The sequence below is a fragment of the Crinia signifera genome, chromosome 2 (assembly GCF_055691185.1).
Source record: "Crinia signifera chromosome 2, ASM5569118v1, whole genome shotgun sequence".
Taxonomy (NCBI): Eukaryota; Metazoa; Chordata; class Amphibia; order Anura; family Myobatrachidae; genus Crinia; species Crinia signifera.
This window is the reverse complement of record NC_139218.1, coordinates 116849333-116870373: the sequence shown is the minus strand read 5'-3', so window position 1 is coordinate 116870373 and position 21041 is coordinate 116849333. Positions and strand designations below refer to the sequence as shown.

Here is a 21041-nt window from a genome sequence, read left to right as displayed (position 1 = left end):
TCTGGTGATATATAACGCTACTGCCCTCGGCGCGTGGTAATGCTACTGCCTGGGGGGTGGAAACGCTACTTACCATGGGGGGAGAGGTGCTCCACGCAGGTTCCATGATCCATCCTTGCTGCAGCTTTTTGCACCCTTTTTGCCTCCTAAGGCAATTAGCCACAGCTGGGAGACTGGAGAGACTGATTGGTCTGCTAGGTCAGCTGACCAGAGGCATGATGGCGGCGCCCGAGTAGGGCATATGTGTGAGCAGAATTCCTTGTCCCAGCAGCCAGGTAGGCTGGGACACCAACGGGGAGCAGTGGGGGCGATCACCGCAGCGGGTGCCCGAGCAGGGAGGATGGGACCACCTGCAGCGCAGCCATCTAGGCGCTCCGGAGAGGTAAACGCGGCTAGCGGGGGCGACAGGAGGCTGCGCCAGTGACAAATTGGCATCATGGTGTGTGGCGTAATGGACATCATGGTGTGCGGTGTAATGGGCATCACAGTGTTCGGTGTACTGTGTAATTGGCATAATTTTAGCAAATCTATAGTTTTCTGAATAATTTGGATAATGGATATCTGGATAAGGGATACTTAACCTGTATATACAGTGCATCCAGAAAGTATTCAGAGCGCTTTCCTTTTTCCACAATTTTCCAAAATGAAATTTAAAAAAAAAAAAAAGTTTTCCTCAAAATTCTGCACACAATACCCAATGATGACAATGTGAATATAGTTTTTAGAAGATTTTTGCAAAGTTAAGGGCCCCATACATCAGCAATTAATTGTGACAATTTTCAGATATGGAGATGATTGCCACAATTAATTTTAGATGTGTGGGCTCCCCCTTCTGGCAATCCCAATCAAAATCGCCAATCGATTGCTTAATCAGGTTTTTAAACATGTTTAATAATCTGGTATTATCTGCAGATCTTTTTTATATGTGTGGGCATTCCCAATTTGTCGTCTTCATCTATATACATTATGAACAGCAATTGATTGGGCAATTTCCAGATATGAAGATGCAATATTTAGATGGAAAAATCTGCCGATCACTGAAATAAATCTGTAATGTGTGGGCAAAGTCAGATATTTATCTGGCCAAAAAATCCCTGGATCTGGAAATCCATAAATTGTGATTGCTGATTTATGGGGCCCATTAGCCATGACGTGCAAAACTGAGCTCAGGTGCATCTTGTTTCTAATGATCATCATTGAGACATTCCTACAGCTTAATTGGAGTCCACCTGTGGTAAATTCAGTTGATTGGATTTGGAAAGGCACACACCTGTCTATATAAAGTTTCCACACACTTGACATTGCATGTCAGAACAAAAACCAAGCATGAAATCAAAGGAATGGTCTGTAGATCTCATACTGCTTTCACATTGCAAAAACCTGCTTTCAACCCGATTTTCTAAACGGGTCTTAAAACTGGTCAAAAGCCAGTTAAACCCCTTTCATATTGCATGATGTAAAGGTATATTGCAGTTTAAATACAGTTTTGTACCTTTCAGATTCAGCCCATTTCACCCACAGAAATCCATACAATGTAATTTTAAATGTTTTTTTCCTGCTTGTGGGCGGGGATCAAGTGTGGTTATAATTTGTAGCAAATACCGTTTCTGAGCTGTTCAGACTGCAGGGAAAACGGCTCAGAAACGTGTAGGATTCTGCTTTTAACACGTGTCAAAATACCGGTTTTCTGTAACCGGTAAATTGACAATGTAGCTTTCACATTGCAGCTGGAACCGTTTTAAAGCACTAAAAAAACGGCAATATACCGTGTTACAGCTGCAATGTGAAAGGGGTATCAGAGACAGGATTGTTGACACACAAATCTGGGGAAGGGTATAGAAAAACATATGTTGCTTTGAAGGGCTCAATGAGCACAGTGGCCTCCATCATCTGTCAATGGGAGTTCAGAACCCCCAGGACTCTAAAACGTCAAAACTGAGCAATTGGGGAAGAAGGGCCCTAATCAGGGAGGTGACCATCAAGAACAGCATATGCCTGTTTATCTGCAATTGCATTACTGAGGGCTCCGGGCGAGCTACTGAGTATCTTATATAAGAGCGGAAAAAGCACATGAGGAGAGAGTGCCCTGCTCGGGAGAGCTTACATTCCAAAAGGGGTGGGGTAGATCGTAGCAATACAGGAGGGGTTAAAAGTGAGCATAAATAGAAGGATGGTTAGGATGAGAGATGGCTGGGGTTAATGAAGAAGTGGGTCTTGAGAACTCATTTACAGTTTTATGGAGAGTCTGACCTGGAGATTAGCTGACATCCAGCACCTCTAACAAACTCAAACCTTACTAAAATATTCCCTAATGTTTATGTCAACTTTTATTTCAATAAGAAATAATTTAGACTAGAATTGCTCACACCATGCTTACTGCTAGTGGCATTTTTAGGACAACAAAAGAGTAGCTGGCTCACTAGATCTAGAGATATTGGCCTTCAGTATTAAGGTGTTTTTTCACTGTGGATCACATATGTTAAGTGCAGGGCAAATATAATTGCAATCTCAGGTTTAGAAAAACAATTTCCAGCAATGCCAGCCACCCACACCAAACTGTAGATTGCACACTCACATAATGTCTATCACAGTGGTGTCAAACTCATGGCCTTCCAGCTGTCCCAGCATGCCCTGCCACAGATTTTATAGAATAGCTTGCTAAAACTGTGGCAGGGCATGCTGGGACATGTAGTTCCACAACAGCTGGAGGGCCATGAGTTTGACACCACTGATCTAACATATATAGTAGGTGCACTAAGTTTAGCAGTCTTATTATACATGTATTGAGCAACATGAAAAGCAGGATTTAGGCAGATAGTGAAATGCACCAAGAACATAGGAAAAGAGCTAGAACATTCTAGAATATCAATAGTAACCACATTATGAAGTACAGCAACAAAATAGGTAAAAAATAATTTTATTCAAGTTATGCTTAAAAAAAAACGCATTGGGCTCCACTGTATTGGTCAAAAGTAAAGTATTACAGATGTAACGGGTCTCATCTTTGCAGAGGATGGCGATGGCGCTGCCATCTGTATGCCGGAAGGGGACGCGCGCGCGTCCCCTTCCGACGGTGCTGCCCTCGGTCGCCCGGTGTCCACACCAGGCGACCGCACCCCCCCGCAGCCTCCTCGGGTCCCCCCCCTGCCCCTCGAGCGGGAGGCGGACAGTAATGCGTCCGCCTCTCCGCCCAGATACTGAGACGCGCGTGCGTGGGGGACGCACGCGCGTCTCAGTCAGATAGCGGCGCCGTGTTGCTGGCGATCCGCCAGCAGCATGCTGCTGGCGGATCGCCAGCAAAGACGAGACCCGGTACATCTGTACAGTAGGTTTATGATGCCAAGTCAGACTAATGGTGCAATATAACCGGTTACATCACATTTGGGTGACAACGCCAAGAGGTGATCATATTCAGTAGTTTGTAAAAGGTGACATTTTTATTGCAAAATGCTGAATCTATTGGTAGCCATCCATCATTGATTACACCAGGCAAAAAATGGTTGACAGCTACTCTTACACAGAACTGAGAACACAGGCACAAATACACTATAAAAAGCAAGGACAATTCATCTGTACTAGTGCCAAATCACTCAGAAAGGACCAAGAAAAAGCTCCATTAGTTATCCAGTCAATAATCTTGTATATTCTCTTTGTTCTCCCCATCATTCTGCTTGAGTTGATTGATTTCATTCTCCAGCTGTACAATTGCACGTTCAATCTCATAGTTCTTACTCACAAGCGATACCCACCTGCATAAAATAACAGGCTAGCATTCAGCAGGACAGTATATGCATGTTACAACTACAACAAATATCAGTGACAAAATGTATTCTCTGAAGAAGAAAAAAATATGCTACTGCATATGGGCTGCAATACTGCATTGCCCATTTTAAACAGACATGGCAATCGGAAAATGCGTTCTATTCTGACCCAGTTTTATTAAACCAAGGAGAGACGCTTGCATGTGTTGTCAGGTGGGGTGTGCAGAATTTTGTGGGCATGGGTATACAACTAGATATGGTGTTGCCAGGCCAAAAATTAATTTAAGAACTCTTATTTCTCAGCATACTATTATTAGTCAGTGTAATTTGTCACGAGAACAGTTTTCTGGGTTCCAATTAGGGTGGCCTATCCCGGGATCAGGAGAATCCCTGGATTTGGCCTCAAAATTGGCAGGATATCTATTTCAGGATTGGAGTTTCAAATACTGGGATTTCGTGATTAGACTACACATGTGCAATCTAATGCAGGGGCAGCGTCTGAACACCCTGTCAGACACTGCCCAGCTTCTCCACCCCCACCTGTGCGCAGACATGGTCAGAGGTCATTCTGCACATAGGCAAAGGACAGGCTGCACAAGCCACACAGCAGCACTGCCCGCCTCACTCCCGGACACACCGCCTGGCTCCCGACCACTTTTTTTTTTTTTTTTTTTTAAGTTACACAAAAGTGAGTAGAGTTATAAGTCTCCATCGAGCAACCAGTATGTAAGTATTAGTTACTAACCACTACATTCAGAGGGACTAGAAATATCCTCAAAGCACAGAAGGCTATTACTGTATCATGCCCGCAGATGCATAGGTATTATTAGGGCTCCAGAGCAGTTAATTTGTCCATTCTAGCTACACGTATTGAGATCTTAACATATGCAGGCTGTAACCAACCCCTGTAACTACAGTTGTTAATATGTATACCATACAACCTTTAGAGCTGAAACAAGGTGTGCCATAAGAGACACATGCTGGGACAATACTGCCCCTTTGGAATCCAAGGATTAGGAGATTTCACTGCATTTTGCTTTTTAATGTTGTGGCTATTAATGTGTAGTGACTGAAGTTGCAATGCTAAACTATGACACGTTCTAACATATGTGACAAGAAGGTAGCATTGAAGGGTATACGGTCCCTGGGTCGACAATGTCTAGGTCTGGGGCAGCCAACTCCAGTCCTCGAGAGCTACCAACAGTTAATGTTTTCCAGATCTCCTCACAGAATCACAAGTGAAGTAATTAGCTCCACCTGTGGATCTTTGAAAATGTTTCAGCTAGTAATGAGTGCAGCTGTGCAGCAGCTAGGTTGTCTGGAAAATGTGAGCTGTTGGTAACTCTCGAGGACTGTAGTTGGCTACCACTGGTCTAGGTCAACAGTGACTAGGTAGACACCTGAAAATGGTTGGCATTGACAGGAGGTCAACACTCAAAAAGTCGACAAGTTTTTTTGTGGGTTTTGTTCATACTTTACTATCCAAGTGGGCATAGAGTGAGAATATAATAGCCTCCATGAAGCATGGAGAGTGCAGCGAGGCACCGTGCCTGAAGCATGGAGAGTGCAGCGAGGCACCGTGCCTGAAGCATGGAGAGTGCAGCGAGGCATGCAAGGGGGGATGCAGTACACCGATATGGTGTCCATGTCTACATATGTCCATAGACAGCAAAACAGGTTGATCTTTTCAGTGTCGACCATGACGACATTAAGCTTGTGTCGACCTACAGGCAATGTTGACCTATGGTAGGTCGGCCATTCTCAGGTGTCGACCATTAGTGGGTGATCTAGACATTGTCGACCTCGTATACCGTATCCCATTGAAGAAGCCTGTCTTACGCGTCTCTGTGGTGGCAACTATTACTAGTGGCTAAACTTCTATTAGTAAAACTGCATCATAAATACATTCATATCAAGTACATTAATGTGTGCACTTTTAGAAGAAAGCAGTACAAACATATATACCCAAATATACTCCTCATTTACCCAATTAGAACATGATAAAACACAAAGACATAACTTACGTTGATTCCATCTCCCTCAGCTTAGCCCCAGATGTAAGTTGAGAGTTCTTCCTTTGCCAGTTCAGATCCTGAATTCTTTTTCTGAATATGAAAAGACAATACATCTGAAAACAATCCTGATAACTCAGATATGAATACACATTTTTGTGCTCAACATATATATTTGGTTTAAAAACAATTATAATAAAAATAGGATTGGCTCTTTTGAAACATGCATAGGATTTAATATACGGTCATCGTATTTATAAATCGTTACAGTGATTCTGTAACGCAACAAAAAAAAATTGGTTTACAAATTCTTAGACAACGTTAAAGGCATACAATATAGGCGCTTGTGGGATGGGTGGTTCAGTCAGCTGCTCACACTAGGGGGGGGGGGGGTCAATCCCCAAGAAACAAAGGTCAAAGGTCTGCATATTGGATAAAAGCATTTACAAGTAAACCACATTCTTCTTTGTCCGTCTAGGATAAGATAAGCAATATATAGGGGCAGTATTCAAGGCTTTTTGCGAGCTGTGACAGCGAGCAGTGCTGACTGCTCGCCATCACAGCTCACAGGTTAGTATTCAACTGACCTCCCTGCACACGCCATTTCCATTTCACAGCGAGGTGGAAACAGCGTGTGCAGGCGCCAAAACTGCGAGGCTTGCGGCTAAATGCAGTGGGCTCCCTGCATTAGCGGCAAGCCTCGCTATTTGGGGGAATCCTCGCTGTCCTCTGAGGATTTCCCCGGAACGTTAAAAGGCAAGGGTGGCTGGTTTTCAGCAATCCTCACTGTTTAACCCCCTCGCCGGCCACATTGAATACAGCCCATAATATAGCCCTGACACGTTGTATTTGTGCAAGTATTTTATGAATGTAATCTTTATTACACGATACAGTTCCTGCCTCATACCTATCTCTCTGATGCACAGAACATTAAGCAGAGTAAGCAAATGCTCCCCTATCTAATAAGGCCTACACACTGGGCACACACGGGAGATGTTCGATCGCTCAGCACAGCGATTTATGCGGAACAATCGGTCAGGGCCAGGGTTCTCCCGTGAGAACACTGGCCCCTAACCGGCGATTAAGTTGATTTATCCAGCATGCCGGATCTTAACCCCTTCCTGACACAGCATGTTTTTTCCTTCCTGACAGAGCCCTTTTTTTCAAATCTGACATGTATCACTTAAGTGGGGATAACTTTTTTTGCTTTTACTTATCCCAGTGATTTTGAGAATGTTTTTTCGTGACACATTGTACTTCAAGTTAGTGGTAAATTTTCGTCGATACAGTCTGTGTTTTTTTGTGAAAAATACCAAAATGTCGGAAAAAAATGGAAAATTTAGCAATTTGCAAAATGTTAAATTTTCTGCTTGTGAGACAAATAATCATACCACTCAAAATAGTTAATAACTAACATAGACCATATGTCTACTTTATGTTTCCATCATTATTTCAACTTCCTTTTAATTTTTTTGGACACTAGGAGGCTTACAATATGAATAGCAAATTCTTATATTTTCAAGAAAATTTCAAACACTGATTTTTTTAGGGACCAGTTCAGTTCTGATGTGACTTTGAGGGACTTGTATGTGAGACACCCCCATAAATGATGCCATTTCAAAAACTGCACCCCTCACAGTATTCAAAACAGCATTTTGGAAGTTTGTTAACCCTTTAGGTGTTTCACAGGAATTAAAACAAAGTGTAGGTGAAATTTCAAAATTTCATTTTTTTTGCAGATTTGCAATTTTAATACATTTTTCTAAGGAACACAGTACATTTTACTAGAGAAATGTGACTAAAAATTGATTCCCCCAATTCTTTTGTTTTCATAAATATCCTATATGTGGCCCTAGTGTGCACGTTGACCAAACCACAGGCTTCATAATAGAAGGAGCACCTACTTGATTTTGGAGCCTCCTTTTTATGAGATTATTTTTTAGGCACCATGTAGGTTTCTAGGCACCATAAGATGCTAAAAGTTAGGAACCCCCCCACAAGTGACCCCATTTTGCAAACTACACCCCTCAGGGAATTCATCTAGGGGTATAGTGTACATTTCAAACCCCCAGGGGTTTCACCAATTTTGATACAACTGGGCTGTGCAACTGAAAAATTACATTTTTTACACAAAAATGCAGTTCTGGCTCAAAATTTTTCATTTTAACAAGGAATGAAGGAGAAAAAGCACCCCAAAATCTGTGCCCCAATTTCTCCCGAGTACGGCAATGCCTCACATGTGACCAAAAAATACCAGTTGGGTGCATGGCAGGACTCAGAAGGGAAGGAGTGATTTTTGGATTTTGCAGCTCAGATTCTGGTGGAATGTTGGTGGGTGCCATGTCGCATTAGCAAGACCCCCCAAGCACCAATACAGTGGAACCCCCCCACAAGTGACCCCATTTTGCAAACTACACCCCTCAGGGAATTCATCTAGGGGTATAGTGTACATTTCAAACCCCCAGGGGTTTCACCAATTTTGATACAACTGGGCTGTGCAACTGAAAAATTACATTTTTTACACAAAAATGCAGTTCTGGCTCAAAATTTTTCATTTTAACAAGGAATGAAGGAGAAAAAGCACCCCAAAATCTGTGCCCCAATTTCTCCCGAGTACGGCAATGCTTCATGTGTGACCAAAAAATGGCAGGACTCAGAAGGGAAGGAGTGATATTTGGATTTTGCAGCTCAGATTCTGGTGGAATTTTGGTGGGTGCTATGTCGCATTAGCAAGACCCCCGAAGCACCAATACAGTGGAACCCCCCCACAAGTGACCCCATTTTGCAAACTACACCCCTCAGGGAAATCATCTAGGGGTATAGTGTACATTTCAAACCCCCAGGGGTTTCACCAATTTTGATACAACTGGGCTGTGCAACTGAAAAATTACATTTTTAACACAAAAATGCAGTTCTGGCTCAAAATTTTTCATTTTCATAAGGTATGAAGGAGAAAAAGCACCCCAAAATCTGTGCCCCAATTTCTCCCGAGTATGGCAATGCCTCATATGTGACCAAAAAATACCAGTTGGGTGCATGGCAGGACTCAGAAGGGAAGGAGTGATTTTTGGATTTTGCGGCTCAGATTCTGGTGGAATGAATGGTGGGTGCTATGTGGCATTAGCAAGACCCCCGAAGCACGGTGAAATGATGAACCTAATAATCCATAGATGTGTGGTATATTTTAAAACACTCCTTTATACATAGGCCGGGTTTGTCGGGGCAAGTGTCACACTGGAAAATAGTTTGCTTTCTTATTCCCTTTTTATAGCAAACTTTGCACCTTTTTTGTGTCCTGCCCTTTTTTCCAGTGGAGGGGATTTCATCAGGAAAATGCTGCCCTGGTACAATACGGGGGCCAGTACTAGAAGTACTGGGGCCCTCTGCCTGCTGGTTCCCAAATATTAGGCCCTTTATGACTTCCTCTTGAAAGTGCATAAATGTCCCCCTCTGGCTGGTAGAACGGAATAGCACGTAAGCGTTATACAGTGCCATCTGGATGATATACACGGCCAGCTTCTTGTACCAGATTTTTGTTTTCCGCAGGGCACTGTACGGCTTCAGTACCTGATCTGAAAGATCCACTCCGCCCATGTACCTATTGTAATCCAGGATACAATTAGGTTTTGAGGTGTGGGTACTGGTACCTCGTACAGGGACGGAGGTGGTACTGTCTCCGTGAATTGTTGTCAGTATAAGGACATCCCTCTTGTCCTTATATTTGACCAACAACATATTTTCGGTGCATATTCCCCTGCTTTCACCCCTTCTCATTACTTGGGCAATGTGCGTTTTTGGGAGGCCTCTTTGGTTCTTGCGCACAGTACCGCAAGCTGCTGTACCTCTTGAACCAAGGGCCTTAAACAGGGGGATGCTGGTGTAAAAGTTATCCACATAGGAGGTGATCACCTTTATCCAGGAAGGGGTGCACTAAATCCCAGACAATTTTTCCACTAACACCTACGAGGGAGGGGGGGGCATTCTGGCGGTTCAATTCTTGAATCCTTCCCTTCATATACCCTAAACCTGTGGGTGTACCCTGAGGTGCTTTCACACAGCTTATACATTTTTATGCCATACCTTGCCCTCTTACTGGGAAGGTACTGGCGGAATTTAACCCTTCCTTTAAAATGTATAAGGGACTCGTCTATGCAAATGAATTTATCTGGGATGTACATCTCTTCAAATTTGGCACTGAAGTGATCAATGACCGGCCTGACTTTGAATAGCCGGTCAAAGGTGGGATCATCTCTGGGTGGGCACTGTGCATTATCGTTGTAATGCAAAAATTTAAGGATTAACTCAAAACGAGTCTGAGTCATGGCCATACGGTAAAGTGGGGTGCTGTACAGAACATCTGTACTCCAATATTGCCTAATTTCTGGCTTTTTTACTATGCCCATATGTAACACCAGACCCCAAAACGTCATCATCTCTACTGCATCTACAGGGGTCCACCTAGCAAATGATGACGTGGGGTTTTGAGCAATAAACTGCTGGGCATATAAATTAGTTTGGTCCACCATTAAATTTATAAAATCATCAGAGAAAAATAATTTGAAAAAGTCAATTTCTCTGAGACCTGTTGAATCAAATTGGATTCCTGGGATGGCCAAAAACTCAGGAACCTGGGGCTCAAAATTGTCTGGTGGTGGGGTCCATACGAGATCAATTATTGGGGGGGGGGGGGTCTCAGCTGCTCTACGGGGGCGTCTTTGAGGGGGTCCCTCATCACTAGAGGAGGAAGAGGAGGTTAAGACGAATCCTTCAAATTCCCCGCTTGCCTCACTGGCTGTGTCAGAGTCAGAGGCAAGCATGGCATATGCCTCCTCCGCTGAATACATTCTTCTGGATGACTGGGATGACATTTGGGATGACATTTTTATTTTTGTGTTTCTGGTAGTGAAATGTTTCAACACGTGTATAGTGTAGGGGGGGGTAACAAACTTTATTTCAATGTAGTATGTAGTGTGTATGTAGTGCAGAAAAAAAAAAAAAAAAAAAAAAGGTCCTGCGCCAAAAATTGAGCACAGATGTTGGTCAGTAACGTCCGTCACTGAACAGCGCTCAAAGGCAACAGGAATTTGATCAAAAAAATTTAAAAAAGACCCCACAGCACCCTCAAAAAAAAAAAAAAAAAAAAAGGTGATCAGTGATGCGACACTGATTACCAGTGAGGGGCAGCAGGTGCACAACCTTTGGTGCAACTGACAGTGCAACTGGCAGGTATATATAAAAAAAAAAACCCTGCACCCCCAAAAAGTTGCTGATCAGCACAGATATACTGATCAGCACAAAAGGGGGGGGGGGTAGCAGACACAAAATATAGCACTCTCTATCACTCTCTGTCACTATCTCTCTCTATCTCTCTCTATCTATCTCTCTATCTACCTCTCTATCTATCTCTCTATCTATCTCTCTATGACACTGCAGCAGCAGCACTGACAGTTATATATATAAAAAAAAACCCTGCAGCCCCAAAAAGGGGGGGTAGCAGACACAAAATATAGCACTCTCTGTCACTATCTCTCTCTATCTCTCTCTATCTATCTCTCTCTCACTATCTCTCACTCTGACACTGCAGCAGCAGCACTGACAGTTATATATATATATATATATATATATATAAAAAAAAAACCTGCACCCCCAAAAAGGGGGGGTAGCAGACACAAAATATAGCACTCTCTGTCACTATCTCTCTCTCTCTCTCTCTCTCTATCTCTCTCTATCTCTCTCTATCTCTCTCTATCACACTGCAGCAGCAGCAGGAAGTCACAAGAAGTCAGATCCAGGAAGCATCCAGCACGCTACAAGCAGTGATCAGGTGATCAGGTAAGGTATTTGCAAGGATCAGGTAAGTATTTGCAAGGATCAGGTCAGTATCACGGCAGATAGGCACGGTGACCGCTCTGCAAGCAATTCCAGACCGGAATGGCGTCTGCAGCGCAGTCACCGTTAGTTTAAATGTCGCGCCTTGGCTGTGATTGGTCCGTGGGTCCCACGGACCAATCACAGCCTTGGGGGCAGGTGGGGTGAGGTGTCGTCGTCACCGATGACCCCCTCATGCCCCCTGACGCCCGGCGGTGATTGACACCTGTGTTACCGAGCGTCTGATTCGCTGGTAACACAGGAAAACGCTGTGAATGGCTGTTCACACTGAACAGCCAATCACAGCGATCGCCGACGGGGGGGGCGGCATCGCAGCCCCCCCTGGGCATGCAGGGACATGTCTGCTGTCAGGGACAGCAGACATCGTCCCTCTGTCACTGCGTCTCTAGACGCAGTGACAGTTTAAAGTCATGACGTACATTTATGCCATGTGTCGGGAAGTACATCCCGACCATGACGTAAATGTACGTCAAATGTCGGGAAGGGGTTAAATCTCAGTGCTATTGCCACTACACATGGAGTGATGTAGGGGCCTTTTCTAAGTGATCTAGTCAGATCGCTTAGAAAATGCTCTGAAATCGCACTGCGTGTAGGCCTAATGCAGTTTGTTTTTGCGGTCCGTTCTGTACTTTTAAAGTACACATCGTATCGGATCGCATCCCTTGTGCATGCACTGCGATCCGATACGATGTGTACCTAGTACAAAAAGTATGTGCAGCACATACTTTTTGTACCGTACTATGTGGTGCGCGGGAGCGCGCATCGCATAGTACAGAACGGAGCCGGCAAAAACGGAGCGTGTATGGGCTCCTTAAAGGCGATCTGACTTAATTTGACTAGATCAGTGGTTCCCAAACTGTGTGCTGTGGTACCCTGGGGTGCCTTGGGACCCTTGCAGGGGTGCCCCGGGTTGGTGGTCTAGGACCAATTAAAATTAATTATGGTCTATATAATAGGCAAAACTAGTGCTTGTGGCTGCCACTCATAAAATGAGGATAAACAGAAGCTAACCTTGTCCCTCACTACATAATTACACCTAAAGATGACATTTAAACATAGATTATTTAATATATGGTTTCTTAACTACCCAATAAAGAAACTATTGACCTAGGTGTGTCATGGATATAATCTGATACTATAGGGTGCTGTGATGCAAAAAAAGATAGGGAAACACTGGACTAGATCAATGGGCAATAGCGATGTGTAACCCCGTGCGCCACTATTACCCAGCAATCCAAATCCAGCATGCTGGATAAATCTATTTACATCGCCAGTCAGGGCCAGTGTTCTCACCGGAGAACACTGGCCCTGAAAGCTCGTTCAGCACACATATCGCTGTGCAGCACTGTGTGCTGAGCAATCTAGCATTGCACAGATTGCTTAGCAAAATCTTCATGTGTTGGCCCTTAAAAGGTATAGTGTAATCAGCATACGCAATAAAGCAGGACTTTATGAAATTAATTTTCTAAATAAATGACCACCCAGCACCGAGGGGTGGATGGGAACAAGAGTGAAACATAAGTTGTGCAACTTCTTTCTCAACACAGACATCATTCATGCTCTAAATACCTAGCACAGGGGTTCTCAAACTCTGTCCTCAGGACCCCGCACAGTTCATGTTTTGCAGGTCATCTGGCAGGTGCACACATTACTCATTGACATATTTTAAAAGATCCACAGGTGGAGCTAATTATATCACTTGTGATTCTGTGAGGCGACCTGCAAAACATGCACTGTGTGGGGTCCTGAAGACCGTTTAATCGCTTCAGCGGTGTGGTTGTGTTTTAGGGAGCGCTCCCCACTGGGTGAGCTTTTTTCTGAGGAGCGCTGCTAAAAAAAAAAAAAACCCCACCACTATACCCCCTGGGTCTGGGCAGCGACGCTGAACTATCAGCCGCTGCCCGGCCCTGCCCCGGTCAACCCGGCAAAACGTTACAAGGTCACGCCGCACACAGCCAGGGGAGGGAGGCAGAGCCGGGTAGCCGCTGAAGCCGAGTGCAGCGCTGTTCTCAGCAGCAATGCCCGGCAAGAAGGCGTGAAGGCAGTGGTACGCCCGAGACTTTTCCGGGTTGCCAATCTGCGCACTAAACCAAACCCCAGAAAATTCTCGGGAGTGCCACTGAAGGGGTTAAGGACCTGTGACCTAGCAGATACAGGTATCCCATGTGAATTGGTACATTTACCAAAATGGGAGTTAAATTTAAGATGGGAAGTTGCCCATAGCAACCAATAAGCTTCTACTGCTTATTTATTTAGCACCTTCTAGCGGATAATAGATTGCATCCGATTAGTTGCAACATCCCATCTTCAATAGAACTTCCATCTTAGTAAATGTAACCCTTACGTTCTATCCCAAGATTCTTTGATAAATCTGCCCACCCCTTTTTATGTTTGAGGATTTGATATTTACTTACCTTAACTTCTGAAGATCCTTCTGTGCAGACTCAATCATCCGGACAAGATTTCTAAAACAACAACATTAGAATATTAAAGACCAGTTTGCCAAAGAACTACAGTTTGCCAAACCCCATCTTTTTCAATTATATTGCTACATTTTCCCATTATAAGCCATGACTTCTCCTTGTAACCTATACCCTTTTCACACCGCACAAATAACCCAGGTCATTCCCCAGATGCAGCCGATTCGATGCGGTTTATTGTGTGGTGTGAAATGTCGAATATCCCGGGATAAAACCAGTGTTATTCACAGTGTGAATGGGTCGAGCAACCCAGGTCCCGTTCACTTCTATGGAGGAGGCAGCATCCTTCACCACCCAATGTGCTATTGTTCCGCCCCAGCAATAAGCTGGGTTGCTTTGATCAGTAAAACAACGCAAATACCGGGTCGCTCCTGGGACAGACCAGTGTCCAAATCAGGGGTATAAATAAGCATCTCCTGTTTGGATGCAGTAACAATACCGGTGTACAGAATACAGTCACCAGCATCCAGACATGCAGCCAGAAGATCAGCGATGAAATCGAGTCATCGATAAGGCCAACGCCAGAATCCCGACAGCAAGTATGTGGGAGGAGTCAGCACTAGATCAAGGGTGTTTTAGGTACGTGGGGGAACGTAAGGTTAAGGGTTTGTAACTGGAGCCCTGTCTGTATTCTGACCTCTGGCACCCAACCCACTGGTCATCCATATGTATTCCTCCTAATTGTGTATTTGCATATATTATAGGAATTATACGGTTCCTAAAATTGCACAAAATGAAAGACCAGTTAAATGTATGTTGCTTCCAGCTGGACTCACTCGTTGTAGACTCTCCATGCGTTACAGCCATGCTGCGACATGATCTCCAGATTCTCAATGCGCACAGCCTGGTGCTCCAACTGAGCCATGGAGTTATTGACGCACTCCTGCCATGCAGTAATATCATTCCTCTGACCCGAAGAAGGAGCAGGCAATTCATATCTGAAAAAGAATACAGCCAAAAGAAAAAGATACAATTAGAAGGGAAGAAAAGAAAAAATGCTTGGCCGAACGCACCCCGCGATCACCCAAAAGATTAAAATAATACAGGGAGTAGAATATGTAGAGGTCCCCCCATATTTAAGGAAACAGCATCGGGCTATGGAGCCTTTACTAGTTCTAAAAACATGGGAAGACAAAATAGGGGTCCCCATATTTTTAAAACCGACAACAGGCTCAACTATCAAGGGTTTAAAGTGACAGCCAGTGGACACACTTAATAGGGTCACACCAGCCAAAGAACCACCCACTCCCCACTAGTCGGGTATGGGTCACTGGGTTGACCACTAAAGGTAGATAGGCCTTAGGTTAACACCTGAAATAGGTCGACAAGGGGTATTGTATTTGATATATTTTAGCTAGTGGTCTGCTGGCATACAAAGGTATATGAGATGGTCAATGTCTATAAAACCATAGATACAAACCCTGTGACTTACCTCTTCATGCTGAGAAGTTCAAGCGGTTGGCGTGCCGCTAGTCTCTCAAACTCATTCCTCATTATTTCTGTCTGTAAGCCACACAAGGGATATTATTATGCACTATATTGCCATCCTATTGTACATAAACACTTGGGTTTCTCATTAACAGGGGCGCAAATTCAGACAGCAAACAATAGGACCTGTATCATCTAGGACCAAACTAATTATTGATTTGTTACTTTAGTCTGTTTATACCTATGTTCACCCCTATAACACTTATATTACTATAAATGTTTTATAGTTGTCACACAACCTTAAGCTCACCCCTGGACTACCACTGGCTAGTTTAACAGGAATCTGAAGCCTTATGCTGAGTAGCAGGTGCTGCATGAAGACCAATGCATTCAGAACTGCCGAACCCTCCATGAACCATCCAGCACATATACTGTACTGCATACATGAGAACATGTATGTTTATTTGGTACTTATGTATTATCTGGGCTGCCGATTTTTTTGATTGTATGCCTTAACTTAAGGCATACAATCAGGGCGATGCGATATCGCATGCGATGACCCGATTTTTCCATAGGATTCAATGTTAAAATGGACTGAGTCCATTTTAACACGGAATTCAATAAGAAAAAGGGGTCCTTTTCATACCCCTACTATCCAAGTGGGCATGGAGTTGGACATAAACCTGTGGCGAGCGTAGCGAGCCACCGAGCCCGAAGCGTGGCGAGCGAAGCGTGGCGAGCCCCACGAGGGGATGGTATTCTGTGTCCGCTCGCCACGCTTCGGGCTCGGTTGCTCGCTACAGGTTTATATCCAACTCCATGCCCACTTGGATAGTAGGGGTATGAAAAGGACCCCTTTTCCCATTGAATTCCATGTTAAAATGGACTCAGTCCATTTTAACATTGAAACCTATGGAAAAATCGGGTCCATCTACTACATAAGTACCGTTTATTTGTGTTAAGCGGTTCGACCATGGTCTGTGTTGCAGACCATGCTGATTCACCACACTGGGGTGTATTCAATGATTTTTGCGAGCGGTGACAGCAAGCAGTCACAGTTCGCAGGGTCAGTATTCAACTGACCCCCCTGAACACTCCACTTCCCCCATCGCTAAGTTTTTGGAGCAAGGGGGAAACGGTGTATGCAGCCGATAAAATAGCAAGACTCGCGGCTAAGTGCAGCAGGCTCCCTTCATTAGCCGCGAGCCTCGCTGTTTGGGGGGGGGGGGTTAAACAGCAAGGATCGCTGGTACTTATATGTTAGTTGGGTGCCCACTATAGTAAGTACGCTCATACCCATCCATATCGGCATGGAGTTGATTATCACTTGTTTTTGGCGACCTCGCCGTTGAACCCCTCACATTGAATACGGCTCACTGTGTTCATTAGTTTGATACAGGGTTTTGTGTGTTTGTGCAGTAGGGTACAAGCCGTTGGATGCCCTGGGTGAGGACTGATGTGAATAACCAAATATTCACAGTAAAAGCACTGGGTAATATATCTGCTATACAAAAAAAAAAAAAACTGTTCAGAAATAAATTAAATCTTTTCAGGGCATTTACTGTACAGATAACAACAATGCGTTTTACTGCAGTCTGAGCACTTTATGGTATAGGAAGAGAACAATCTGTAGTGAAAACAGCCACTAGAATGGTCACAGTTTCTTCCAAAAATTCTATTTATTAATAGTTATTTATATAGCAACTTATGAAGCTGTCACATCAGAGTATGTCCCACTGGAACTTAGTTATGGTATTAAGGGTTGATCGTGTCTAGGTTCACATAAATTGGTCGATGTGGTCAAGGTTGCCATAGACAAAAGGTTGCCATAGCAATTGTGGACACATGAAAAGGCCAATTCAATTACACAAGATGGGTGCTAATTGCTGTTGCAGTGGTGTGTAAAAGCTGGCAACTGCATCAGCGTCCCTTCTAGTGCCAATTTTCATGCAGCCCCATACAAGTATTTGCAAGTCGCCGGTACTGTAAGTGCAGTCCACAAAAATATCAAATAAGTGACCCCAATATCTTTAATAATTTTGAGAATAAAAGAAAGTCTGCGTACACTGAAGTATCAGAAAACCAAAAGGTGTCTCAGTCACGCTCAAATCATTTTGCATTCCTGAATTTTGGACTTGGGGGACTCCACCTGTAATAACACTTACTCCTACAATAATGGAGCAGTGGTTCTCAAACTCAGTTCCCGGCACAGTATTCCAGGTCACCCAACAGGTGCACTCATTACTCACTGACACATTTTAAAATATCCACAGTTGGAGCTAATTATTTCACTGGATTATGTGAGGAGACCTGCAAAACATGCAGTGTGTGAGGTCCTGAGGACCAACTTTCATAACCTGTGATCAGAGCCGGCCCTAGCCTAAATGACGCCCTAGGCAAGATTTTGGCTGGTGCCCCCTAGCACCACCACTAGTTTCGCCTCTGACCCTGCTCCCCTTTCCCAGCACCATCAACCCTCATCATAGCAGTCATCATTTTGGTGCTCCTACCTGCAATATTTTAAATAGAAACAGTGCACACATTCGGTGCGCAGCCCAAGCAGGGGTGTGTTCTTGCTGGGAAGGGGCATGGCCACACAATGGTACCCCCGATTCAAATTATGCCACACAGTAGTGCAACTTTATTCACATTATATCATGCGATGGTGTCCCTTATTCACGTTACATCACACAGTAGTACCACTTTACCTTATATAAATTACTCCTCACATTATTTACATTATACCCTTAGAAAAAAATCCTGAGAAAATATTGTTTTTTAAGCACCTCCATGGCCACACTGCAACCCAGCACAAAGCAGTGTGTGCTGGGCAGAGGAGAAGAGCTGCAGCTGCTGCTGTCACTTAAGGGGAGGGGGACCGGGGCCCCCACTAGGGGGCATTACTGTGTATTACTACACAGTAATGCCCCTTACACATGACACACATTATTAATGTCCTTATAACCATAATGCCCCTTACACATTATGTCAACCTTTATTAATGCCCTTCATACATATAATGCCCCTTACACATATGTTGCACATTATTAATGCCCTTATACACGACACACATAATGCCCATTACACATATGTTGCACATTATACACATGACACACATAATGCCTGTTACACGTCGCACATTATTAATGCATTTATACATGACACACATAATGCCCCTTACACATATGCTGAACACTATTGCACAACCAACCCACCCATAGACAGCACTCGTGACCTCTGCCTCTGCTTAGATACAGATGTTTCCTCATACATCTTGCCTCAATAAGCCATGCAGCTCCTGGCCAGTTCTGCTAACATTGAGTGCATTTTTTGATGAAAATTTGTCTTATTTGCATCGTTATGACCAGCACACACACAAGGAGCTTCCGATGATTAAAATGATATGTGGCATAAATATATTGTGTGCGACTGTGGCTGTACCAGCATACAGAATGCTGCGTTACGGTGATTTCCATGAATACACTATTTCATATGCAGATACAGCACAGAATATAGGCATGCTGCATATCATTTTAATCAGCAGAAGCTGCTGATGCCCCTAGGCATTCCAAGTGCCCTAGGCAATTGCCTAGTTTGCCTATGCCTAAGGCCAGCTCTGCCTGTGATATAGAGGGATGAAACATGCAGAGAGTTTATGGAAAGATATTCTAACAAAGAGAAAAAGAAGATTAGTGTCAAACCTCAAATGCAGAGTAATCCGGAGTTGGCAAGTAGCTTAGATAATTTTTTGTTGGACGATATCGTCTGGTCTCCTCTTCCACCAAAGCAGCTGCCTAATTACCAACAAACAAAACATAGATTATCTAAAATATAATGCGCAAAAAAGTTAAACTAAATTACAACTATATCAGGTAAGTCTTCAGTCTGCACCTTAAAAAAATAAATATGAGATGTAATAACTTGTATCATGGCAGAATTAGCTACTGTACATTACAAAGGACACTAGTGGCAATCCTGAGCATTAACAAGGAGAAGCAGACATTGAACATCATAATATATGGCCTGTCATCTGACAGGGGTTGTGTAGAGCGACCTGGGTCACTAAGATAGTATATGAAAATAGACACACACAAAAACACTACACATTCACAGCAAGATAGGTGAACAAGCATGTATGTATGTATGTATGTATGTATGTATGTATGTGGCAACATGAATGGTGTCACCGAGCCCTTGACCAGTTTCTCTTCAGAAATCAGTGTGGCTTATCTCCAGGACTTTCTGAGTATAAAGTCAGAGATGTATATTGCATAAAATTTTTGAAGGTAGGGCAAATGTTATTTCTTTTGCAAAGTTTGGCTAGTGTGGAGCAAGTTTCTCTTGATATACTATCAAAAAAAAATGTGAGAGACACCAGCAATTAAGCCTTAATAACACACACTTTATAGATAAATAATGTACATTTGCAGTATATGTAAACTCAGGGGCACTATGGAACTTTGTAGCGTAACCCACACCACCCTCCTGTGTCCAAGCCCAGTCACTGAACTTTGGTTCTGAAATTACTAGGTTTATGATAAAGTACCAGCATAAATGTATATACCACTGTTATGTTACATACTCACAAGTCCATTGACTCATACACATCTAGCACAACTTACTTATACTATAGGGCAGGGATAGGGAACCTTTGGCATTCCAGCTGTTGTTGAACTACACATCCAAGCATGCCCTGGAACAGTTTTAACATGGACAAATTGAAAAACTGTAGCTGGGCATGCTGGGATGTGTAGTCCAACAGCTGGAGGGCCGAATGTTCCCCATGCCTGCCATAGGGCGAGATTTCCCAACGTTTACAGAGAGCAAACTCTGTACATCTCACTCCAAACTTAAATAAATCTTCCCCCATAAGCGGAAGCAGTAACAACTATGTTGCACATGGAGTGTATTAGGGGACAGGAGCAGTAACTGGGAAATCGGCCTACGTAACTAACGTCCGAGCCCCAAACGCGACACTTTAACCAAATACCGTCCTGTACATGCAAAGCACTTACCGCCTCTCGTACTCCGGGAGCATCATAACCCTGATCAAAATACGGTAACGCGTCCACCACCACATCTCCAGCCACAAGACTGGTACCCGCCATTTTGGAACCTGGCAATAATAAGAGATGACACGCATGCGCACTGGTACCAAGTACACGCACACTAATGCAGCCTACTGATAGGTTACCGCTGACATTGCGCTCTGACCTATCGGATTCGGAACACAGCATCTGCGATCTGATTGGGTGCCAGGATAAGGAGACAGGCTGCAGATCCATCCATCTGAGGGTTATACTCTACTCATGTTTGTTGTTCTGTGTATTTGTAGCCGCTTACGAATTTCACTGTGACCACGGTGCGCCTCCATTATTATCACACAGATGTCTTACTACAGCAGCCAGAGAGGGGTCCAGTCAATTCAGTCCCCTAACACATGACTTCAGCAGTCAACCTTTAACATATTC

At 43.8% G+C, this 21041-nt stretch overlaps 1 protein-coding gene across 1 annotated transcript; it reads right to left on the bottom strand.

Moving 5' to 3' along the window:
• Positions 1-2900: 2900 nt before the first annotated feature.
• Positions 2901-20729, bottom strand: BCAS2 (BCAS2 pre-mRNA processing factor). The gene is made up of 7 exons (XM_083172749.1): positions 20586-20729; positions 19272-19364; positions 15575-15645; positions 14919-15080; positions 14077-14127; positions 5786-5866; positions 2901-3749 (listed from the first exon to the last, which is right to left on the bottom strand). The coding sequence occupies exons 1-7, from the start codon at positions 20676-20678 to the stop codon at positions 3629-3631; spliced, it is 672 nt and encodes a 223-aa protein (XP_083028875.1). The 5' UTR covers positions 20679-20729; the 3' UTR covers positions 2901-3628.
• Positions 20730-21041: the final 312 nt, after the last annotated feature.

Excerpts from the sequence above, each read along its gene's own strand:
- BCAS2 (XM_083172749.1), bottom strand. The coding sequence starts at position 20,678 with ATGGCGGGTACCAGTCTTGTGGCTGGAGATGTGGTGGTGGACGCGTTA. Across the intron at positions 15,646-19,271 it reads CGGATTACTCTGCATTTGAG|ACAGAAATAATGAGGAATGA; the intron begins GTTTGACACTAA and ends TGTGGCTTACAG. Across the intron at positions 3,750-5,785 it reads CTGAGGGAGATGGAATCAAC|GTGGGTATCGCTTGTGAGTA; the intron begins GTAAGTTATGTC and ends TATTTTATGCAG.